The 24,746-nt window shown below is 57.4% G+C and overlaps 1 protein-coding gene across 1 annotated transcript; it reads left to right on the top strand.

Annotated features, from left to right (window-relative positions):
• Positions 1 to 23,093, top strand: LOC102021272 (mitochondrial amidoxime reducing component 2; the record flags this gene model as incomplete). The annotated part of the gene is given in 8 exon segments (XM_013507064.1): positions 1 to 370; positions 5,518 to 5,691; positions 6,546 to 6,711; positions 7,451 to 7,591; positions 18,099 to 18,160; positions 18,239 to 18,310; positions 19,719 to 19,868; positions 22,298 to 23,093. Coding segments are annotated over 7 exon segments (1,112 nt in total), but the record flags the coding sequence as incomplete, so codon positions are not given.
• Between the last annotated feature and the right edge of the window lie 1,653 nt (positions 23,094 to 24,746).

Below are 24,746 nucleotides of genomic sequence, written 5' to 3'. Positions count from 1 at the left end.
GCAGCGCTGCTGCAGCCAGCACGGGAGCCGGGCAGAGCCGGGCGCAGGCCCGCGCAGGCCCGAGCTCGCTCCCTGCTGGCGGTGGGCTCCTCCTGCGCGGGGACCCCGGAGTCAAGAGCCGAGTTTACTCCGGGTCACGTGGAGAGAGGGCGGGGTTGTCCCCGGCCCGGGCACCGGAGCTCAGGCGATCTCGGGCAAAGGACCTGTCGGTGGCAGCGCCAGGAGCCCGGAGATTTGGCACTGCACGTCCAGGCTGGCCGACCTTTGACGCCTCGCTGGAAAGGGCTGGTCCGATCCGTCTTGGCCGAGCGGGCGGAGCGAGGTCCTGGCTGAGGCTGCTCTACCAAGGGCCTCCGCGCGTAGTTCTCCGGTTAGCTGCAAAGCTTGCCATTGTGTCTGTACCGAAGCAGCCTAAGCGGCCATGCTGTCGCTGCAGACCCGAGCAAAGCGGCGCTGTCGCGCGCCTGCGTTAGGCTCGCCTGGGGCCGCGGCTGGGGTGCCCTGGGGGCGGTGGCCTGCGGCTTGTCCTGCCTGTTCTCCAGCTCTGAGACCAGCCCCGGGAGCCCGACCAACACAGTGAGGAACGAGGCTGGGCCGGGCGCACACCTGTGACCCTGGCTCCCTGGCACGCGGGGGAAGGAGAGTTTCAAGTTCCAGCCCAACCCCCGGGAAATGAGGGATTTTGCCAAACCCCGCCTCAAAAGAAAAAATCAGAAAAGAAGGCCGGGGATGTAGCTCGCTGTGAAGACCCTGAGTTCAGCCTCAACCCTGGTAATAGAAAAAGAAAGAAAGAGAGGAAAGTGTGGAGCAGACAGGACTCCGTCTGGGGCCCTGGGAGTGCCAGGTGGTTCCCGGCGGCCTCGGTGTGGAGCTTGCCTTGAAGGTGCACACGGGGGGGAGGGGGGGGGCATCAGTGAGGTCAGAGTGAGGCAAAGGCAGCTTTGTGTGAGTGTGGAATGGGTTTGTGAATTGAGAGACTCGGTCTCAGCAGGACTCTACCAGAGCCCCGCGGGAGGATGCAGACTTTTATCGGGTCCAGCTGATGGCAAGTGGAGCAAATAAGGGTGGCTGTCCATTTGGTAAATGCCCAGGGACAGACAGAAGCGCCTCTCAGTGCTTCCCGAACCTTGCAAGCTGCTGCTCCCCTGGGAAGTTGGGGATTCTGCCCCGGTGATGTCCGTGTGGCCGTTTACACCAGTCAGGACGTGGCTGAGGGTCACAAGAGACTTGTGCTCCCTGTGAGCCCCTGCAGCCCTTACGGAGGGGATGGCCGAGTCCCCTACTCCCTCACTGTGGGGTACCCCTGCCTACGCGGGGCCTGGTGCTGAAATCTCAGGGCTAGGATGGCAGCTTCACTGGGGTGGCTTCGCAGAACTCCGCGTGCAGGCTCCGGAGGGAAGACCCTCCAGCGGAGGTGCGTGTGCGGCGCTGGGTCACCAGCGTGCGCGTGTGCACGGTTCTGAGGTCTGCTTCTCTGCTTTGGAAACTTCCGCGTCTCAGACAGCTGTGGTGTGTGCACGCCGTGTGACCCACTGGGGACGCCTTGTTCGCCCCTGAACCCAAATTTCTAATCCTGGAGTGATCCTTACAACTGTCACCCCCTGAGGGTCCCCCCAGCCCGAAAGAAGGAGAATCACCGGGAGCGAAGCTGGCCTGTGGAGCCTTTGGCTTCCCAGGGTGATTCTGGTGCTGGAATGAAAGGGTTTCTCTGGGACCGTGACGATGTTTAGTCTGTCCAAGCGTACAGGATCTGCAGAGCCCGCTGCTCATCGCTGGGCAGTCCTGGGGCATTGGCGCGGGGCGTCCTGTCCTGGAGGGAGATGCGGAATCACACCCTGCACGTCGGGAAAGCGCACTTGGGGTTCTTTCTCCCTCTCTTGCGAGACTGTGGTTATCTCGGAGATCCCCACTTCTTATGTGTCCCCCCGCCCCCCCGGGGTGCTGTTGCCCTCCCACTTGTTATTATCACTGCTTCACTGGGACTGCCCCCCGCGACGGAAAGCCCTGTGTGTGTCCTTTGCCTGGGCTTTTTTGCTCCTGTGGGCATCGTCAAGTGTGTAGAACGGTACCAACTCCGCCTTGTCTGGAATAACAACTCCTTGGGGTGGGGTGGTTGGGGGTGAAGTCCGGGCTGTGGGCTGGATCTTGCTGTCTCCCTCCATCCTGCGGACAGGGATCTGAACTCGGCTGAGTGTGAGAACAGCCCCGAGGCGCTTTCTGTGAGGGGAGGGTGCATCGGGATCGGGAGACCAAGTCATTTAACCTCAGCTTTCTCAAAAAAATTGAACTTGGTCTTAATTCGTGATTGAGAGCAAGCTTGCCGGAGAACTCTGCTTGATGGCTGCTCCCTCAGCCTGAGATTACAGAAAGAAAAGGACAAGTATTTCTAGAATGCGGAAAAGGGGTGCTGTTACTTCGTTCCACGCTGAGCCTGTGTGCCTTGGGATTGTGGGAAAGGCCGGGGTTCCCCTCCACAAGTGCCCAGATTGCTGGGCCCTTTGTTCAGAGCCTGAGCGTGTTTGTGCTTGTGCTTGGCTGTGCACCCGGAGCTCCGGGGTCTTTCAAGGTCACCTGGCTGAACGCCCCGGGCACGGACACCTCGGGCATGGCGGGGGCGGGCCGAGGCTGCCCCCGGGCTTGAGTCCCCTCTCCCTTTGGTGCTGTGTCTGCAGCTCACTCTGTCTGTGTCCCGATTCCTCCCTGGGCTCAGCCCGCAGCCCCAGGCCACTTTGTCACGTGACAAGGAGACTGTTCAGTGGCCTTGGGCTCCACCTGCCCTGCTGTGGTCCCTCAGGCACTGCTGCTCTTCCAGGGACTCTGAGCTCTGCCCTCCCCTGACCCTCTGCCAGCTGGTACGATTGAGATCGAGGTGCCCCCGTCTAGCTTGAGTCCTGCGTCAGTCTCGGGTGAGAGAACTTGGTTGTAAAAACCAGCACACCCTCCAGACTTACCCTTCCTTCCAGCTCTGCAGAACAGAGCGGATTATTCATTTACAGGGACTTGCGGTGCGCAGAGGTAAACTGTCTCGTTACCCGGAGAGGTGATGAGGCGGTTGAGGTGCATTAGGGCTGGCAGCCTTTTACCCGGCACCTCTGTCCTTGCCCTGGCCCAGCGTCAGGCTCCCTGCGTGTTGCCACCTGCCTCCCCGCCCTGTTCCCACTGTTAAGCCCACTGTGTCCCGTGCGCTCTGCAGAGGAAAGCCGAGGGCAGGCTGTGGGCCTCAGGGCACCCGAAGCCTTGCCCAGGCAGGGCTTGTCGGGGGTGATATGGAGACGGTGTCACTCATGTTTGGGCTCCCATCTGGCATGTGCAGATCTTGGAGGGACTCATGGGTGGAGTGTGAAGGGGAGTGGGCTTGGGGAGGTTAACCAGAGCAATGTCTTGGTCCATTTTATGTTGCCATAGTGATATACCCAAGACCAGGTATCTTATAAATAACGGAGGTCGATCAAGCTTGAGGTGGAGGCTGGGAAGCCCAGGAGCCGCTCCTTCTATGAGCCCGTAATCCGCTGATCCCTGCCTGGAGTAACCCATTTATGGGAATTTAAGACCGATCACTCCACAAAGGTCTCACCACCAGTGCTGTTAGCGTGTGGGTGTGGAGGACTGCATCCCAGCACGGGAGATCTTGGGGAGGCGCTGGTTCTGCATTCAGCGTGGGGTCACTGATCTCTGCAGCAAAGGCTGAGGCTGGAAGTGGGGAGTGGGGGTGTCACAGAATAGGCAGGAAAGCCCGAGTTCCAGAACCCCGAGGCTGAGCGGATCAGAGAACCTGGGGACCAGGACTTCTAGAAAGGAGCGGGTGGCTTCTCCCTAGAGTGGTGAGCCGCTGCGGGCCCCACACCCACTGAGGGGAGAGTCCCGACAGGCCCGGCAGCCCTTCACCGGCACTCTTACCACGTGGCGCCTGCCAGCCACGGACGCAGCCTGCCGCCTGGAGAGGACAGCGGAGCCCCGGGCTTACAGGGTCCCCACGGTCCCGGAGCTGCCCCTCGTCCAGAGGGGCCATCCTTCTTCCTCACTCCCACTGAGGAAGTCCTCGACTTTCAGCCTCTTCCATCGCTTCCTGGCCTTTTGGCTAAGATCAAGTGCAGTCGCTTCCACTGTCCACACTGGCACAGGTCCCTCCTCCAGAGGCACTGCTCAGCCCCAGATGGTGACGCTGAAACTTACTCTCCCGGGGACCACACAAGGATGGTGCGCCCAGATCTCTGAGACGCTAGATCAGGACTGGCCTGCCCAGTCCCAGTCCCTGTCCCAGCTCCCGGCTCCAGGCTCGTGCGAACATCTGGTTGGAGACCTGAGCAGGCACTGTGGCCTCTGCCCGGCAGAGCAGAGCTCGAATGCAGCCCCCTTGCCTTCCGTGACTCCAAGCTCAGTGCCAGGTTGTGTGCGTGGAGGGGCGGCCCTGGGTGCCCCAAGGTGGGACCGCAGGCCGCTGTGACCAGCAGAGGAGGCCAGCGCGGAGTCTCTGGAGAGGACTGGTGGGGAGCAGTGTGAAGCAGCTCTGAGCAGAACTTACATTAACCGCGTGGCTTTCCATGTTTACGTGTGAGTCACTGGTCACCACTGAGGCTGTACTGGCCTGTGAAGCTGAGATGCCTCAAAGCACAAGACAAGGCCACAGCTGAGGACGTCTGACTCCAACCCCAGTTAACTAAGAGGAGGCTGTAGCTGCAGCATCTCACTCCTGCTGTGAAGGCCTTCCTGGAGTTAACTTAGTTCTCCTACATTGAGTATTTTTTATTTTTTTTTTGGTACTGAGAATTGAACTCAGGACCTTGCACTTGCCAGGCAGGTGCTGTGCTGCTGAGCTACATCCCCAGCTCCCTCCTAAATTAACATATTCCCAAGTCCTGCCCAGATTCCTGCATTTTCTTGAGTATCCCCCTCTTTATTTGAAAACCTAATAAAGTCTGGGTCTTAACCCAGAGAATCTTAAATATTGTAAGAGAACTGGACCCTCCTGGAGCCCTGTAATCATTTTAATTGTCTCGTTTATTTAAACCTTTGCTGTCCACTCGTGGATCAGCCCACAATAACTGTGAATCGTTAACCCAACAGAGGATGACATTAGGGGCCTTCTTCCTGGGCTCTGGCCTCCTTGGGCAGTGGCTTTGGTCCTGCTGTCCTCTATGAAAGGGTGTAGAGCCGTGTGCTTTTCCTCAGCCGGGGTGGGGTGGGGGTGGTGGTGACAGGCCTGGGGGCTTCTGAGCAAGGTGGTGCCAGCAGGGGGCGCCCTGGGCCCCTGAGAGGAAGCAGGGGTAGCACGGCCTCCTCATTGGCTGTGTTTGAACCTGGACCCATTTGTGCATTAGGCAACCACTTTCCTTGGGGGGCCCTGCCATGAAACAAGTGCTTTCTGGGGAGAGCAGTTTTAGACCTGAAGAACTGGCCAGACCAGGGTGTCCAGGGAGCAGCTGCTGGGGCCCGCATCAGGTCTGAGAGAGTTTGAAGTGGAGGGGGAACCCCAGGAGGCGGTGAGGTCCCTGAGGTGCCCCCATCTGTGTCCTGCAGGTTTTGGATGGTTGTCAAGGAGGATGGACACATGGTCACTGCCCGGCAGGAGCCGCGCCTTGTGCTGGTCTCCATCACCCCTGAGGGTGGGTCCTTGGTCCTGCGGGCACCCGGCATGGACCAGCTGGTATTGCCCTGCAAGCTGCCTTCCTCGAACGCGCTCCTTGATTGCAGGTACGAGGGCCCTGCCGATGAGGACAGTACCGACTGCGCGAGACAGAGGCCGGGCGGGGGGTCGGTGCGCGTGGGTGTGCCCGGGCCAGTTCTGATCTGCACACGTGGCCGTGGCCGCCATGAGGAATGAAATCGGTTATGCTAACGGGCTCCTGAAGCAGGAGGCCTCGGCCATCAGGAGCAGCGGGGTGCTCGGGCTGCAGCGGGAGCAAGGGGGCAGGAAGAGGCCGGGTGGCGGCAGGCTCCGGAGGTCAGTTCGAGTGAGTTGGTGGGCAGTGGGCGAGAGGGTCCTGGGTGTCTGGTACAGTACCTGCCCTGGGGCCGCCGGGCAGTGGGATGGTGGCCTGGCCGGGAGGAAAGCACTAGAGGAGGTGGTGAGTCCAGGGGAGTGGCACTGACTCGAGCGTCCAGGTGCTGGTGGTCACTGTGTCCTGGGAGGCAGCTTGGTCAGCTCGGGCGCGGATGCCAAGGTGGCAGAGCTGCCGAAAGTCAGAAGCAAAGTTATCCGAGTACAGTGGTCCCGTGCCTGCGGGGGCCTTTCTCAGATCGGGGCCCTCAGCCGGTGCGCAGGGAGACAGTGGCCACTGGACAGCTGACCCGGGGCTGGGGGATGGCTGGGAGGACGGGGTGTGTGATCTCAGCTCCTGGGCCTCAGCCCAAACCCTGGAAGCGGCAGTGTCTGCCTGTGAGCGAGACCCGCTGGCCTGGCTCCGCTGGGGCTGAGCTGCCCTCCCCTGGACCGTGCCCACCCTCCCCTCTGCCGCACCAGGGGCCACTGCACAGCCGTGCACCACCTCTGGCCCTGGCCCTGGGCCCCGAGTCCATGACCTGCTGTCCTCCTCTGGCCCTCACAGGCTGTTTGGCCTGGACGTCAAAGGCAGGGACTGTGGTGACCAGGTGGCACAGTGGCTCACCCGCTTTCTGAAGACGGAAGCCTGCAGGCTGGTGCAGTACGAGACCAGCATGAAGGGGCGGACGTCCAAGGAGCTCTTACCCAACGTGAAGGACTTCGGGTACCGGGTGAGTCCCGCTCCTCCTCCACCTGCAGGGCCTCTCCTGGGACCTGGGCTGGACCGGTGCTGGCCCAGGGGCGTGGTCCTGCGGATGGAGGGGAGTGGGGGTGCCCCTTGGCCCGGGGTGGAGGGCTCGGGAGCTTTTGCAGAGAGGAGCTGGCGGCACCTGGTCATGGTCTCTCAGAGGAATCTGAGCAGTGAGAGCAGAAGTTTGGGTTTAAATGGTTTCTAGGGTAGCAGAAGCAGCAGTGGGCAGCCCCCGCAGGGTCCTTCTGGGGAGAGGAGTCCTCTGCCAGCCCGGGGGAGGCCCTGATCCAGGGCTTAAAGTGCGGGTGCCGGGGAGTTGCTCCCCACACGTAGCCCTGGGGTCACAGCCCCACAAGGGCAGGGCTCAGGTCAGGCTGCTTGCTCTGTGGGTGCTGTTTCCCCACCTGGTACCTGAAGGTGCCCGAGAAATGCTTGTTGAGCGAATGGTAGTGTTGAAAGAATTCTAACTAGAGTGTGGCGGGCTGGCAGCAGCCCCTTCGCGTGAGCAGGAGGAGAGAAAGGCTTAGGTCGCTGCTGTGTCTAACAGTGAGAGGTCAGGCCGAGAGGGTGGGCAGCGATGTCAGCTGGGGCCAGCCCAGGCTGTGGCCGAGACAGTGGACAGCAGGTTCTCTGTTGTGACTGCCCCACCCTCCTGTGACAGACAGGTGGCCTGAGCCACCTGGGCACGTGCATGACCTGGCTGTGCCGGCCTCACACAGGTGCCCTACCCCGACTGCAGCCCGGTCCTGCTGCACACGGAGGCCTCGCTGGTCGACCTGAACACCAGGCTGCAGAAGAAGGTGAAGATGGAGTACTTCCGGCCCAACATCGTGGTGACGGGCTGTGACGCCTTCGAGGAGGTGCGTGGCTGGCTGGGGCGTCCCGGGGTGTGTGCCAGGGGTCCCCAGCCCGGGAGTCTGGAGGGACGTGGAGCTGGGGCCGCAGGGGGTGGGGTGAGCGGTGGGGCGTAGCGGGCGCTGGGAAGGGAGACCCCATGTCTGCAGGGGTGCACTCTGTCTCCCCAAGGGTGAGCCCGGCTTAGACTGGAGTATCTGCAGTTCGGGAGCCACTTTAAGAAAAAGGGAGTAACTGAAGCGGAATTATATGCAGGGCCTTGGGAGGCCCTGAGCAAATGCGGGGCCCCAGGCTCCTGTAGACCTGCCTGGTTCTCGGGTTCCATTCCCTGGATGTCTAGAGCAGCACGGGGAGGAAGCAGTCACTGCATCCTTGTGCGGCTCCAATGAAAATGTACTCCTTGAGGCTTAGAAATTAATCTCAGAAGCAAAAGTTCTTCCGCCAGATCTTAGTTGCTTGTTCCTTACTTTCTCAGAGGCTTTATTTTGGGGATGATATTTTCCTTGATTTGTCTCTTCTGAGAGGTAAATCATGCGGTCACTAATTTGTGGGTAAGTTCTTGAGCCAAGCAAAGAGCCAAGGTGTCCCCGGCTGGAAAATTTCTGATCTCCTGTGCCTAAGGTTCCATAAGCCAACCTGCTGTCAGGCCTTTGGAATGTGTAGAACGTTTAGCAATGTGTCAGAAGATGTGCTTCCGAGACCGTTTCTTTCTGTTGTGATGGGCCCCTGGAAACGGGAAATGAGGTAGCACACTCCGATTTTCTGGGAAGTCCTCTGAGAATGCACATTAGAAATAAGGACCCCCTACTATGAAGTGATGTTCAGCTGCTGATTTCTTCTGCCTGAAGTAAGGACGCCCCGTAGATGCCGTAACTTGTCTACCTGGTGCCACCACACAACGGTAACCCTTTCAGTTAGCGGGGCTCTGATAAATATTAATGGCAAATGGTAATGCACACAAATACTTAACAAAGCAACTCGGGGTAAAAACCGAAGGTAAGCACGGTGTGCGGTCCAGGCCATTACTGGTTGCAAAATGTGGGGTCACGGGGGGCTGTTGCGCAAGGTCTGCCCTGCGGCCCTGCAGACTTTGAACTTTGGTGTGGAGCTCAGGGTACGGGGAGATTTTAGGAAGCAGGGCCGGGGTGCTGTGCTTGAGTTCGGGGAGTGTGGCGCCCTCACCCAGGCGTCTTACCTGTGAGCTGACTGTGAGCAGGCCGGTTTTCCTGACCGCTGCGGGCTTTCTGGGCTGTCCTGTTCCTCTGTCCTCACTCAATGCTGTCAGCGTGTGGGCAGCTGGTGGAAACTGTGCCACGCGCCCCTGAGGGAGTGCTTCTTCCAGAAGCTTCTGCAGGGTTGAGCCCCAGCCCCGGCACCCATGGGACCTCCTGGTCCCACCCTTTCTCTCTGCTGGAAATGTGGGAAATCCTCATGACCGGACTCGTCTGTCCCCGATGACCATGGCCATGTCGGGGGAGTCAGAGTTTCCTCTGGGATGTGAGTGCCGGCTCGGCTCCAGCTCCCGTGGCTGAGGACGGCAGTGCCATGACATTGGAGGGAGCAGCAGCGATAGCGCGGGTCTAACACAGCACCGCGCTCTGGCCTGCCATGCTGAACCCGGACTGCACTGTCTGGTCGACTCTCCCACGTCCCTTCCGGACTTGAAGCGGCTGGAGTCTCCCTGCAGCGGGTCAGACACAGCTTGTATTTGAAAGATCAGAACAGAGTGGAAGACACCAGAGCAGCTGTATACTGAAGGGTTCAGGGTTATTCTGTCAAACGCTGGTTTCCTGTGGTGTGAGAGAGAAGACTGACCAGTGTGATCTTCGTGGGGGTCAAGGAGGCAGAGTTTTATTCCTGTTTCAGCTGGAGACACAGGCTCAGAGAGGTTGAGTCACCTGCTGGAGGTTGCACAGCTAGTGTGGCTCTGTGAGGCCACTGCCTGGTCTGTTAGAGGAGCTGCGCTGGGCCCCCATTGCCCTGGCCAGTGGCCAGCAGGCGCTCTCTACTGCCCCCTGGAGGGCGGAGAGGGACTGTCGAGGAGGATGAGGCCAAGGCCATGTTTACTTGTTTAAGCACGTGAGAAGGACCTGAAAGCCATTTTCCTTTCTGAATCAATGAAGGAACCAAGAAGGGTCCTGGGGCACCCAGTGACCGAGCTCAAGGATGTCCATTCTCTCTTGTCCGAGCCCCTTCCATCACAGAGAGGCCCTGCCCGCCATCCCCCTCCCTCCCTGCCTGCCTGCCTGTCTCCTTCCCTCCTTCCTTTCTCTCCAGTATTGAGGGTTGAACCAGGGTTTTCACCCTGAGCTGGATCCGTAGCTCTTTTTATTTGTATTTTGACAGTGTCTTGTAAATTACTAAGTTGCCCAGGGTGGGCTAGAACTTGCCACCCTCCTGCCTCAGCTTCCCAGCATGCACACTGAACAAGGAGTTGCCCCTGCAGAGCTGCAGCGGGGTGTGTTTGCCTGGCTTTGCACCCGTTGCTTCTGTCCCAGCATGTCCCAGGCGCTGTGCCCCGGGTGACCGTCTAGAAAAGGCCCCAGCCTCTCTGAGTGCAGCCCGCATTGGTCACCCAAGCGGGCAGGCCACGGTGAAGACCGCAGTTCCCTGTGCCTCTGCTTCCGCTGGGGTCAGTGTCCACCTGCAGTTACCAGCACCAGATCCCTGTCGCCGCCCCTGGGGACAGCAGGACCAACGGGCAGGGTTAGGTGAGTCCCGGACGCTCATCCCGACCTTGCGGCCTGGCCAGCCCTGTCCGTGGCTGTTCTCGCCCGGGCAGCTTGTCCTCCAGACACTGGGCTCTTCTCCAGCAGTAAGTGACCCCACTTGGTTTCGGGGACACAACAGAGCCAGGGTGCACTTGGCAGGAGCTGCAGCGTGCGGGGGACCTGGGAGCCTCCCTGTGTGAGCTTGCCCCGGCCTCACTGAGCATTCTAATAATTTTTAAAATGCATTATTTTGTTTTTTTGAAATAGGGTCTTGCTGTGTAGTTCAGGCTGATCTTGAGCTCACTGCCATCCTCCTGCCTCAGCCTCTTGAGTACTGGGATTACAGGCATGTACCACCATACCTGGCTTTGTTTTTCAATTTTATTTTAACGTTTGCAGGTTTTAGTAAACAATTTTGAAGGTTCTTTGCTGCCCTAAGGTTATACGCTTCCCTGTGTGTGTGTGCACGCGCGCGTGTGTATGCACATGCATGTGTGTGTGTGTGTGTGTGCACGCTCACCCTCTGGAGACTCCGCTCACCTGTGCATCACCCCATGGAAACGCTGTGTAAATGGTTGTTATGCTGCACTATTTCAGGAATGGAGACCACAAAGTCTGTGTGGTCGGTACAGCCGCAGGTCTCCCCCCAGTATTTTTGATCTACCGTTGGTTGAGTCTGAGGACACAGAGGCCAGCTGCGCTGAGTCCCAGCTGTTCTCCTCTGGGTCCCGTCTGACCCTCCCGCGGTGGCCCGAGGTCCCTTCTCAGGATCCCACCGGACTGCTTCACGCCTGGCCCCACGTGGTCACGTTCCACGGAGACCTTGCTGAGCGGAGTTACAGGCAGCGGCTCGGCCATCGGATGGTACTCGCCTGACTCTCCTGCCCTGCGTGCCCTGTTCCACTCCAGGAGGAAGTGTGCAGTCTGACAGGGTGTCCCCGTGAGTGGGATCCAGGGGCACAAACGTTCACAAACCGTAGCTATGGAGTGGCTCTGCATTCCAGCAGCTCCAGAAGCCCGGCCCATTGAATCCAGATGTGGAAGTAGAGGCGGAAGAGGGGTGGGTTGGGTCATCTGGGGACCCCTTCTCCCTGCTTCTGTGTGTCCCTTGGAGGGCTGACTGGGGCACTGGACGCCGGGGCTGAAGGGTGTGCAGCCACACGCTGCTGGGGAGGCTGGGGCCTCTGGGCTCCTCTCGGGGACAGGGCCGAGCACCTCAGGGCGGGGAGTGTCCGTCCATGAGCCACCTCGGTCTCCAGCATGGCCTCTCGTGAGAGCAGCCTGCGTATGACCGGGACACACTGCCATGCCTGCCCTTTGGAGTGCGCAGCCAGCAGGTCCCCGGCAGGGGTGCACACCCTCGTCCCTTCCTGTCACAGGTGTCCCTGGTCCCCAGGGAGCGGAAGTCGCCAAGAAAGGCTGAGGCTCCTGTGTGCCCTGCAGCTAGGACTTTCTGGGCCTGGCTGTCGGGACACAGATCCTCCCCACCCCACCTGCGGTGCAACAAGGAAATGGCAAGATTAGAAGACGGGCCTGATATTAGGTGGAATTAGGTGCAATATTAGAAAAAACAGGTCAGGTGCAAAATTAGGAATACGTCTCCGGGATTCTGGAGGTGAACGTGGTGGTGGCTGTGTAGCTCGATCCCGCTCACACGAGGAGCGCCTGCTCATCAATCAGGAAGCTTTTCCAGATAAAGTTATTTTTTTCTAATTACAAAAGCAATTAAAAAAAAAAACATTCTGGCTGGGGATGGATATAGCTCAGAGGAAGATCACTGGCTTATGACGCGTGGGGCTGTGAGTTCTATCCCAGCACTGCCAAAAAAGGAACCTTTCCCTGTACGTTCTGTGGGTAATTTGAAAAATCCAGTGAGGTTTAGAAACAGGGAAAGAAGCCAGCACCGTACTGCTCTAAGTGGGGGTCTTCAACAGCGCCCAGTGTCGTGAAGGTCGGCTGAAGACCCCTGCTTCCCTGAGCCACTCGAGGAGGCCGTGCCTCTGCCTCGCGGGTCCTCGGGAAGCCGGGGTGAGCACTCTTCACCCGCCCATCAGAGGCCTCTGCCGTGCCCTTGCGTGGGCCGTCGTGGCTGCAGTTTTCCACTTTCTCTTACATAATTCATACTTCGTACAACCGTCCTCACCTGCATTTCCAGGTTTAGTCTTAGGAAACCAGGGATCGCCTTTCGGTGACTCTGCCTCAGTTGCCAATCGCTTTCCCCAAACTTCACGCTGGTCTGGAGTCACACGTCGTGGAGGCTCCTGCCCATCCCCGTACTCCTCCGTCTCTCTCAGTGTCATCTGAGATCCTTACCGTCCGCAGCGTGGGAGCCAGGGCTCTCTGGCGCCTCGGGCCCCACCTGTCTCAGTCTCGCGTGAAGATTTCACTGGCTGAGAAAACCTGCTCCCCACGCTCACACCATCGCCTAGAGCTCCGCAGCCTTCGCATGTGCAGCAGGTGTTCCGCGAGGGCCTCCTGGGTGCTGGTCTCTGAGATGAGTGCTGAGGCTGCTGATGGGAACGCGGTGTCGCTGTGCGCTGGGCTCTTGGCGGTGGGGGCTGAAGTCACAGGACGGTGCAGTCTGGCCGGGGCGGGTGCGGGCCAGGTGTGCACCCTGCGTGTGCCGATGGCTGCTGGTGCCAGCTGTGCTCAAGTACAGGAAAAGTGCCATGGGGTTTTGTGGTGGTGTTGCAGGGATCAAAGTGTGGAACATTTGCCTGTGTGTGTCAGGAACAGCAGAGCCGTGTTAGGGTTGAGACGGCTCCGTGGTGGTAAAGCGGGAGCTGTGTGTTCGCTTGTGGCCCCTGGTCACTGGCGCAGAGCTCCTAACCCTTTGGCATGTCCTGAGTGACAGCAGTGAGGCAGGTGTCCCCTGTCATCGTGATGAGTCCTTCGGTCACCCCGGCACATGGTGAGAGGGCAGCTCCTGGAGCTCCTGGTGGGATTTCAGGGTTGGGGCTTCCGAGCACCCCGCTACACACTCACCTACTCTCACACATCGCAGGACACAGAGGGGGCTGAGGGCCAGTCGGGGCCCTAGTGGCCAGTGTGTTCATCAACCTTGCCTGAGAGAAGGAACCTCCATGAAATGCTGACAGGTGGGGGTCCCAGTAGGTCTGAGCCACCAGACGCTGGAGGTGCTGGGGGGAGGGGGTACCTCGACAGGGCGGGGGGTTCCACGCAGCCCCAGGTCTTGCCCTCTGCAGCTCTTTCATTTGGCTGACCCTGAGTTGTGGTCTTTAGAATAGTCCGGTGATGGTGGTGCACTTCTCTGAGTCACAGGCATCCTTCTGGTGAGGTGCCCATCTCAGGGCAGGGTGAGGGAGGCTCTGATTGGGAGCAGTTGGTGAGGAGTCTTGGCACTGGCATCTTGGGCGTCTCACAGGCCAGAGCCCCCAGCCTGGGGTCTGCACTCGCCCCTGGTCCTTAGCGTTGGGACTGAGCTGCACTGACGGGCCCCGGGTTGGTGTCGGTAACTGCAGAACGGCGCTGGGACACCTCTTCAGTGTCCCAGACACTGAAAAACTCCGCACTGAGATGATTTTCAGTGTGCGCTGTTGGGACTACAGTGCTTCTCAAAAAGAGAAGAAAATTAAGGTTTGTGTTAAAACGCCCAATGTTGAGGTCTTGGCGTGGAGGCTTCGGGATCATTTCTGTAGATGGTACTCGTAGCTGCGCACACAGAAATGATGCTTGGCCAACAGTCACATGTGCGTGCGTGAGGTTGCCCCGCATGGTGATAGTGGCGCCTGCCGTTCCTGTCCCCTGGTGGTGTGGAAGCCGTGTCACATGTCCCGTGTGCTTAGCAGCCCCCGTGTACACAGGAAGTGCAGTGTGCACAGTTATGCACCGTTCGTAACGCAGGAGGATGGTCGTGAACGACTGTGAGGCTGGCTTACGTGTTTATTGCACTGTGATTTTTATGGTGATTGTGGCGTGTGCACCTTCCACCTTTGACAGAAGCAGGTTTGTGTGAAACGGTGTTGTGGGACGCTGGCAGCAGCCCTGAGCGTCTCGCTCTCTGTTGCGTGTTTTCTTCGTGTCTGAGTTCATCTTGCTTCTTTTGTGTGCACGGCTCCGGTTGCCAGCAGGAGGCTGTACAGCCCGGTCTCCGCAGGCCACCCCATGTGTCCGCAGGTGCTGGTGCGCGCCGTGACGCTGCGACTTCTGTTACACTTCCCGCTCGGCAGCGCTGTGAGTGTTTCCAGGATGAGCACAATACAGGTTCACGCCCTCCTCTCGAGCGCCCGAATGGTGTGCCCGTGCGTCCTTAGCCCCGGTAGCCGGTGACCTTCCGGGCCGTTGGCATCATCCAGGACCAGAGCCAGAAATCAGAAAAGCTGCTGGGGGCTGTGAAACAAAGAGGAGCTGTGTATTCATTCACCGACTCATTCCTTCAATTTTTGCCTAAGTAGTTTTTAACTACTGTGTGTCTAATAGTGTGTGTATAGCACCGTCTCAAAATGTGTGAGTCGCCGTGACAGGGCCAGCAGCTGGGACGGAGGAGGGACCAGGACAGGGCGGGGTTAGGGAGGGAAGGCGGGGACAACGTCACCTCCGTGGCCTCCTGAGGGCTCGGTCACTGTCATCTGAGTTGGATCAGTGACATGGTTTGCGCCCGTCAGGATAACTCTCAGCGGCCACTCAGGCTGCGCATGTGTCTGTCCCCCCTCTTAGGTGTCTTAGTGTCCTTTGGTGGTTGGTAGGGATGTGACACTCACGTTGGCCTGCATTCTCACCTGATGTACACTCTTAGACTGCGTGTGTACATGGAGAAGGGCTTTGTGTGCACGTGTGTATGTGTGTATGCATGTGTACATGTAATAGACATTTCATATGGGGTGGGTATATAGATGTAGATGTTCTCTATAGCTGTTCCCTCAATATGGATGTAGCCATGTGCACACAATCGTGTGTGTGTGTGTGTGTGTGTGTAGAGGAAGGAAACGATAGTCTACAGCAGCCTGTTTTGGTTCCAGGCGAAGGTCTGCAAGGTCTGTATGGATTCTCACGAAGGTCTCAAGTGAGCAGTCGCCCTCATGTGTGTTCTCGGGGTACCCTGCCCCATTTTACTTCTTTCTCCGGGGTCTGCTTGGGATGGAAACCATATGCCGTCTCAGCAGCATACTTGCAAGCTGTGTGTGCGTTCACAGCCGATACTCAGGGTCAGTCCCGTGGAGCGGCGCCCCTTACGCATAGCCTCCCTTTTTCTCCTTGACATTTTCTCCATGTCAAAAAAAAGCCTGGCTCCCTCTTCCCTGGTTACGGCTGCCCTCTTTCCTGCATGCCCTAGGGCCTGGATGTTTTTCAGACTGCAGAGAGGATACTCACCAGCAGGAGGCGCACGCCTGCACACCCAGTCATGTCCTGGGGGGTCGCCCTGGAATCTGGCGGGAGAGTGTGCCTCCCTGAGTTGTATATCTTAAAGAATACAGTACAAATTTTAGATTCTCCTGTGATTTAATTTAATTTTTCACTGATTTAAATTTTATTATTTTCCTCTGAGAACTAAATTAATAATTACATTTAATAGGCTTGGCTTTTTTTCCCCTTGCAAATAATGCTTTTTACCAAAACGCGGACAGTGATCAGGTTAGGATGAGTAACCCTGCTGGGCGCCGTGGTCAGTATTTTCGGAAGTGGCCAGGGCTGTGTTGGGTGCTGTGGGCATCTCCGGGTGCAGACAGAGCCTTCTGTGGTCCGGTCCTGGGCAGCAGGGAGGGCGTCTGCCCTGTTGTGCAGGAGACCTGCTTCCTGTCCTGGTCGCCACGCAGAAGCCCCACAGGTGGGTGGCTTCGAAGTGTTCTGTCCGTGTCCACTGGGAAAGGGGTTGGGGCAGGCTCCAGGAGAGTGAGTCCTGCGCTCCGCCCGCTCCCGTCCATGGCTGAGGTGCCCTATGGGGGCACAGCGTCTGGCCTTAAGGCTGCCCTCCGCCCAGGACACCTTGTTCCCCTTCCGCCCCCCCCCACTGCAGGTCAGAGCCCCGGCAAGTTCACCACACGCCCGGTGACTTTGCACTTTGCCGTCGGGCGGGGCCGTGATAAGTCCCGGCTGGCCCTGGAGATTGAGTGGTTGCGCAGGTGTCCTTGAGCCTACAAGGGCGCAGACACCTGCCGGCTGGGGGCTGGGGAGGTGGAACAGTCCCCCCCGAAGCAGTTTCCTGAAGGATGGTTGGCAACACAGGCCCCCTCTATGACGCAGTCTATGTGACTCCCATGCCTGGGTGTGTACAAGTGTGCACGTGTGCGTGTGTGTGCACGGTTGGACTTGTGTACCTGGGGACTCAGCAGAGACCAGAAATGTCCAGAAAAATCTCTACCGAAGTGTTCTGCCTTTCCCTTTGTCTCCTTGGCAATACTTAGCGTTCCCGTGTGGCGGGTGTTAACGTGGACAAGGGTGAGACAGTGGGCATCCATCCGTTCGGCTCGTTTAGGCTGCAGTACATGGAGAGGGATTGTCTTGGGCCGCATATAAAAACTAAAGTACAGTTAATTATAGCAGTAACAGAACTTCACATTTTACATTTTAACTTACTTTATTAAATAACACAAGCCCAAGATTTTTTTTTTTTTGTTTTGGTCTTTTTGAGGCAGGGTCTCGCTATGCAGTTTAGGCTGGCCTTGGCCTCACTTTGTAGCCCAGGCTGGTCTCGAACTTGCAACGATCCTCGTGCCTCAGGCTCCTGAGTGCTGGGGTTACAGGCCTGCACCACCACGCCCGGCCCAGGTTTAATAATTAAATGAGGAATCCCACATTTCTGCTACAGGCACGGGCGCAGGTAGGTGGAAATGCTGTTGTCTGTAATCTCGTGTTTTACTCTGCACGCTGCAAGCCCGTATGGGTTGATGACACCCACTCAAGTAGACTGTGGTGGGTGCAGGGGTGTGGCTAGTGTCACACCGAGGTCCCCCCAGCCCCCTTCCACGGCCCCCTATGCGGTCCGCGCTCAGGCACCTTGCAACCCAGTCATGAAACACACCAGCTCAAATCTTGCGTCTGGGGGCTGCACCACGAGCTGTCCAGAGGGGGCACGGGTTGGGCACACCCGACTGAAGCATGTGGGAAGTTGAGGGTAGAGTGAGAAATGCTGCTTGAAGAGCTGGGGCACCTCCAGATCTGAGTGTCAGGAGGGGTTCTGCAACCCCCATGTCACGCATGTCTGCATAACACTGAGCTCTTTCGTGTACCTGTATGTGAGTGCATCTGTGTGTGCATGTTCATACATGTATATGTATATACACGTATGTGTATGAGCATATCTGTGTATATTTGTATTTGTGTGGTGGTATTTGTGTGTCTATGTGCGTGTGCTGCGGAGTTGAAAGCTAGTAAGTGTTTGAAAGTCCTTCAAAGTCAGAAAGATTTCCAGCCCCAGCTGTCCTGCGTCTTGCCGGCGTGACCCGGAGAAAGCGTGGCAACCCCTCTAGGTCTGCTGCTTGGGCTGAAAGGGTAGGAGTCACGTTTACATCCCCCTCTAAGTGGAGAGGGTGTGCCGCAACCCTGAGGTAAACTGGGGGTGGCCCCTGTCAGGGCCTGGGGTGCCCTCCTCGGTGCTTGTGTGTGGCTGGACCCGGGGCTGGGGCCAGAGCTCAGGGCTGCAGTGCTGGCCCAGCAGGCACAGGTCCTTGGTGCCCCAGGAAGGAAAGAGGCGCTCTGGAGCCCGCGGCCGCCTGCTGTGGTCTCCTGGGAGTGTTCTTGTGTGGCCATGCCTCCCCTGCTGCTCTGATGGTTAGGACCAGTCACGTGACGAGCTCACTCAGGCCAGGAGGCCCGACTCTGAGCCGCCTGCCCTTCCTCCTAGGACTCCTGGGATGACCTGGTCATTGGGGACGTGGAGATGAAGAAGGTAATGTCTTGCCCCAGGTAAGCATGCGTCCTGTCTCTGCGGAGCTTGGTGCGGCCTGGTCCTGCCTGCGTCTGACCGCGGCGCTTACGTGACAGGTGCATCCTGACCACGGTGGACCCCGACACGGGCGTCATCGACCGGAAGGAGCCGCTGCAGACCCTGAAGAGGTCAGACTCGCGGGTGCCCTGTGATCTCAGTGTCGTCTCTGGGTCAGGGGCTGAGGTGCCTAGGACCGGCTCCCCAGGGCGGGGCACCCCTGATTTGCTTGGGGGTTACCATGTCCTCGCTTCTGGTAACTGAGCACTTGTCAAGTTCCTCTTTCTTTCTGGACTAGATGAATCTTGTGCTTTTTATCTCTTTTCTTTCTTGCTTCCTTCCTTCTTTCCTTCCTTCCTCCCTCCCTCCTTCGCTTTCTTCCCTTCTTTTGTTCTGTAATGGGAGTAGAAGCTGGGGCCTTCACACTGAGCTACAATTTCTACATTTTTTTTTTTTAATTTTGAGACAGTCTTGCTAAGTTGTTAAGTAGCCCAGGCTGAGTTTGAACTTGTGATCCTCCTGCCTCAGCCTCCCACAGTGCTGGGATTACAGGTGTGTGGCATTATGCCAGCCTGATACATTTTTAAATGTGTAATACTCCATTTTGAAATTGTACTACCTCTCATATCAATTCTTAGAAACATTTATATGTGCGTTTACAAATGAAGGCCTCAAATTCTTATTTAATTATGTTTGTTGTAATTAAAATTAAAACCAACATCAAAGAACATGAGAGCAGCTGAAATTGCATGGGGAAATATTAGAGAAGATGGAACAGAGTAGGTTGTGACAGTTTCGATACCCAGGAGTTCTTTATGTACTGAATTTTTCCTTCATCACTTGAAGAACCTTGGCTCCTACAGCTCTCGGTGTGGAAATGTTTGCACACCCAAGGAGAGGGCGTGCCTGGCGCCCGGCTTCCCTCCTAGCACTGCAGAACTAAAACTTTTGGAGCTGTGTTCTATTCCGTTCCCCTTTCCTGTGTTTTGTTGTTTGTTTCCAGTGAGTTTAGGTTAGAGACAAGGGTGTTCATTGAAACCTTCAGATGTATAATTCGATTTCGTTTTTAAGCTGCAGTGATGTTAATTTTATTTCTTTCAAATAAACCTTGGGAAGGGTATCTTCGGCAGTAGCCTAACCCCACCAGCCCGGGCATGGAGGGTTCAACTCCAGTGCTCAAACGTACTCACAGTGGGGCCGGCAGCTGTGGGAGGGTTTTGAGACTCTGCGAGCATTCGTGTTGGTGAGTTTCAGAGTCCCAGGTGCCCGTGTCAACCCTGTCAACTACGGTTCTCACACATGGAGGTTTTTTGCTTTCAGCTTCAAGCTGAGGTCGTGGGAAGCTTGTTTCGGCTCTCAGGCTCTATGGAGAAAACTGGGACTCTGTGGCTGGGCCAAGCATCTGTGACTTTGGCTGACATTTTAGGAAAGGGCTGGGTATTATTATGAAATAACCTGGGAATGGGCGCCTGAGTTCCATGGAGCGCTTAGATTGTTCTTTTGCTCTTGTGCTCAGTGGTAACTTTGTGTCTTTTCCAGCTACCGCCTGTGTGACCCGTCTGTGAAGCATTTATACCAGTCGTCCCCGCTTTTTGGGGTCTATTTTACGGTGGAAAAGATTGGAGTCCTGAGAGTGGGGGACCCCGTGTACCAGCTGGTGGACTAGGGCCCGCTGGGCTGCATGGAGAGGTCAGTTCTGCTGTGACAGCTCAGTGTGGGCACCACTGCCCGATTGTCTTGTGTGGAGGCCCTTCAGCGTCACACAGATCTTAGGAGTTGGGGAATGTCCTCTTCTGGCACTCCCCGAGGAGGTCTGGCTCACCCAGCTGCTCCACCCCGGCCTCCATCCGGAGGGAGAGTGGGCCAGGCTCCGGGTCAGGTGGGGACGTCGGTAAGGGCAAGGACGGAAGGGAGGGGTTCTCCAGAGCCCCACGCTGTTTTCTGTCTCAGAAAAGTGAAGGAGAAATGTCTCGATTGTTCAGACTCAACTTGGGAAGAATTTTAAATCAAATACTTTTATCAAGTGTATTTTAAAATGTAGTTTAAATTTGAAAAAAGTCAGTCTATGAAGGTGACGAGATCCTGCATCATGATATAGAAAATAATGTCCGCTCGTTGGTCTCACTGAGCCAAAGAAAACCCTGGACCCTGGAGGCCTTCGCCCAGCCCGCAGGTGCAGCCGGGAGGAGACAGGCAGTCTGGAGGGAGAGCTCGTGCTGAGGGTTCTGAGCCTCGCCTCTGACGTCAGCGCCCGGGTCAGGAAGCCGCTTGTCTCGAAGCCCTCGCACACTGTTCCTCTCTGGCTGCCTGAGCCTCGCTGTCTTGTTTACTTTTCCTGTTGCTGAGACAAATTATCCAACACCGGAAGTTAGGGGGGAAAGGTTTATTTGACTCACAGTTTGTAGAAGTTTCAGTCCATAAGCAGCTGGCTCCGAGGCAGGGAGGTGGGGCAGAGGGGCATCGCAGAGGAGAAACAGCCCATGGCGGGCAGAAGGCAGCAAGCAGCGGCCCTCTCTCTGTCCCTTGTAGTCTATCCAGGTGACACGCCCTTAGGGCGGGAGCACTCACACCCAGCAAGGACTTCCCATTATCCACACCCAGAAATATGCGGAACAATCAGTGGGTCAGTTTGGTAAGCACACACCCTTAACCCCAGCATCACACCTGGACCCAGCCACCTCTGTCAAGCCCCACCTGTGACTCCAGGAGCCTTTGGGGGACATCTGGACAGAGACCGCACAGTCGGTCACAGTTTCCTGCCCACTTGGGTGCCCGGCCTTCCGGATTGCAGATCAGGGGCTCAGACGGCCCCCAGCTAATGGGAGGTGCACGTGGCTCCCGACCGTGCTTGTGCTCCAGTGTGCGGGGCTGTGGGCTCAGAATGCCCAGCGTGTCCCCTGCCAGTTCTGGTGGGGCCTGCATGGGGGCTGCCCTGTGGACGGGTTTTAGGACAGACAGACGGAAGCCCTGAAAGCAAATGCAGGTTATACTGACCTCTGGGCACCTGAGTGCCTTATCATCTACTCAACATTTAAATGTACAAAAGTTGTTGCTTTATTTTAACGACGATACAGGTTCCCCAGGCAAATTGAGAAAATATCAGAAAAGTAAAAGAAAGAAATATCCACTGTTACTCTTTATAAATTTTATTCCAGTAGGAATTTCTGTCTTTTGAAGTAGGTATGAGCACGTATGTATCACATGACATATGTGTGTATATATGTGTATATATAACTCTCATAGAGCTCCTGTCTATGCAAATGTCATTTTTGATGGCATATAACATTACATTTTATACATGTGAGACACTCTTTAAACATAGTTTTTTCAGCATTTGATGCTTAGATTTTCCAGTTCTGCTCTAAGGAACACCATAGTGGATGTCTCCTTAGGCAGAGTATTTTAAAATTAAAGGATTTACTTGGTAAGTTAGTTTACTGAAGGCAGACTCTTTTCTTTTGAGCTGGGATCTTGCTGTGTTGCTCAGGCTGGCGTCTCCCTAAGCTCCTACCTCGGCCTCCTGCGTGAAAGCGGGATTAGTGACCCAGGGGTAGGGATGTCCTTTTAGCGTCTGACCAAGCGTTCTTGAAGCGGTGGTTTCCGTTTACACGCCCCACGTAGCTTGGGCGCCAGTCCACTTTCTGTGGCTACAACGAGCACCAGTACTTCCTAATGAGGAGATTTACTCCGAGCTTGGGAGGCTGAAGGTCCAAGATCAGGGGTCTCCCTGTGTGCTGGCGTGGCTGCCCATGGACGCCATGGTGGCAGAAGGTGGCGGTCATGGGGGGAAGGCTGACAGGGGGGCCGGCTGACTCGCCTTTGTAACAGCTTTCTCCAGGGGAGGCTAACTGGGGTCTTAGGAGAAGCCCCACTTCCCAGACATGCTGACCATGCCCACCGGGCCCCACCGCCCCACGGTCTCCCACTGCCACCCCTGGACCACGCCGCCAGCACCCTGTGAAGACCCTGGAGGAGTCTCAGGGGAGCCCGCTGCTCACAGCCGCCCTTCTGGCCCTGTAATCTGGGCCGAGCACAGCGTATGTGGCCCGCAGTGGGAGGGACTGTTCCGCGCATGTTTGAATTATAATCAGCGATTCTTATCATCCCTTGGCTTTCAGCACCCAGGAGGCCTGGTCGAGGACCTGAGCAGCAGCAAGGTTACCTTGAGAAGTCCGTTACCAGCCTCGACCGTCCGCATCCCGACATGAGTCTCGATGACTGACTCTTCAGAGTTATGTGTGCTTCAGATTAATGCAAGCAAAGTCTTGGAGGTGATTTGGAATACGAAAGTATAAATTTCAGTAACAAAGGCTTTTTAAATCAACAGAATTATCTGCAAAATTATCGTGGATGTTCTTGGCCCGTGTTACACTTTTCCAGTCCCTGACTTGAATGCTGACGAGCGCAGACTGGTTAAAGAGTTAGCAGAGAAGCTGCACTTTTTAAAAAAGTACACTTCATTTCCCGTTATCGTCGTTGTGAGTCCTTGTGGCCCGACTGCTTTACAAGTTCGCAGGCTCACAGACGCCCTGGTCCTGGCCCGGCTCCTCAGCCCTGCTTCTGCGTTCCCCGCCTGTGTTACGGAGTCGGGCGGCGCTTGAGGGTGGACTTTGCTTCGTACTCTTTTCTGTTTGATTTTGCCTGTTAACCCATGAAAAATCATTCGGGTCTGTTGGTCTGTCACCTAGAAGTCCAGGTAAGAAAAGGCCAAGAATGGAATTCAAATGGGAGCAGAATTTGGAGAGAGGACTGGGAGCGAGAAAACGTGGACGTATTCTTAGGTGCATCTTTACAGACAAGAGAAATGAACTCTTCAAATGATTAAGCAGAAATCCTCCCTGCACCAAGAGGTGAATGAATTAACCTGCTCATGGCTTTGTGCTTTGTTTTTAATAAACGTGGCTCTCAGCTCCACCTCGTGTTTGGTGTGGGTGTTTCTGCCTCCAGGGCTGTCCTGCAGCCCCCTGTCACATCCTGGCTGGGGGACGACGGTGGCCAGGTGGCCCGGCCAGGTGTGATGGCCACCTTGCGGGGAGACTCCCTGTGCGCAGCCCCTCCCTCCTGTTCTCCTTCATGGGCGCTGGGGCTCCCTCTGTGCCCCGCACCCTTGAGGGAGCTGGCCGACGGCGCCCTGGTGAACCTTGGAGGCGATGGTTGAAAGCCACGTTCTCCCTTTCCCCAGAGGGGGGAGGGAGGGACCCGACAGAAACACGTTAGTCTTGGAGCCCTGGGCTGTGGGAACGCACACCTCAAGTCCAGCGGCCCTGAGTGGGTGACACCTCCTTGGCCCCAACATCAGCCCACCTGGGCTTCCAAGGAGGCCAGGTTCCCCCAGCAGCTGGAGGGTGGGGCACAGGCGGGCAGCAGAGGAAGCCAGACAGGTGGCATCCTGTCTGCTCACCTCTCCCGGGGAGGGACGCTTAGAAAGACGGCCGCGCTGGCGGGGCGTGAGCTGGCGGCCGGGAAAGGAGGGTGCCCAGTGCATTGAGGACCCTCCCGCCTCTGATCCAGGAGGCCTTTTGCAGGGCAGTTCTGCCTGAGGGACCACCGGGACTCTCCTTGGTCCCATCCCCCAGCCCACCCCCACTAGGCCCCAGAGCCCAGGGTGGGCAAGGACCCAGCCCTGTGGTGTTGGGAGGGCCGTGCCCTTGACAGCCGGTCACCCCACACCTGCTCAAGCCCCATAAGCACCCTCAGTCGGCTTCGTGTGCCCTGTCAGGTGCCGCCTGAGGTCTGCTGGCCGCGCTCCCTCAGGCTAAGCCCTGGGCCTGAACTCGGGGTGTCTGCTGTCACTCAGAGCATAGCCCACGTTGTCTGTGCCATCTCTTCCCCCTCCCGTGGGCTGGCATTAAACCGGCGCCTGGCACAGGTTCTGCCGCTGCCGGCACCGCAGCCCAGCGTAAAAGTCTCAGCAGCTCGAGCATCAAACAGGAGGCTGAGGCCCCAACCCACTCAGGGTGGTGGCTTTTCTGTTTTAAATGAGGTGTGTGTGTGTGTGTGTGTGTGTGTGTGTGTGTGTGTGTGTGTGAGCACAGTACTGGGATGGGATCCAGGGCCTTCACACGGAGCTGCTTCCCCAGCCTTTTTTATTGTGGATTTGAAGCAGGTTGCAGAGTTGCCCGGGCTAGGCTCAGAATTGCGGTCCTGCCTCAGCCTCCCAGAGTGCTGGGGTCACAGGTGTGCGCCACCACACGCGGTTAAGGTGACCTCTTTTGGAAGCGACCAGGAACTGCACCCACGGCTGCCGGGCCTGTCCCGGCGACCTCCCAGTCCAGGTACAGGACCGCAGGCCCCCTCCTACCGGGCCGTGCACCCCGACCCGGACCCTGGACGGGGACCCCTCCCAACTCGCCGCGCACACGCCTGGGTTCTGTTGCACAATCGCGTGCCCCCGCCCTTCGCCCGGATTGTGGCCTGCAGCTGTCCGGCGAGGGCGGGGCGGCGAGCGCGGCTGCGATTGGCCGGGAGGCCGCAGTCCCGTCCAGTCCGCGCCAGCTCTTCGCTCCCGGGGCTCAGTGTCCGCGGTCATGGGCGCCGCCGGCTCGCGCGCGCTCTCCCGCCTCGGCC

The sequence above is a fragment of the Chinchilla lanigera genome, unplaced genomic scaffold (assembly GCF_000276665.1).
Source record: "Chinchilla lanigera isolate Chin_1 unplaced genomic scaffold, ChiLan1.0 scaffold00119, whole genome shotgun sequence".
Classification (NCBI taxonomy): domain Eukaryota; kingdom Metazoa; phylum Chordata; class Mammalia; order Rodentia; family Chinchillidae; genus Chinchilla; species Chinchilla lanigera.
This window is presented reverse-complemented; position numbering and strand designations above follow the sequence as displayed.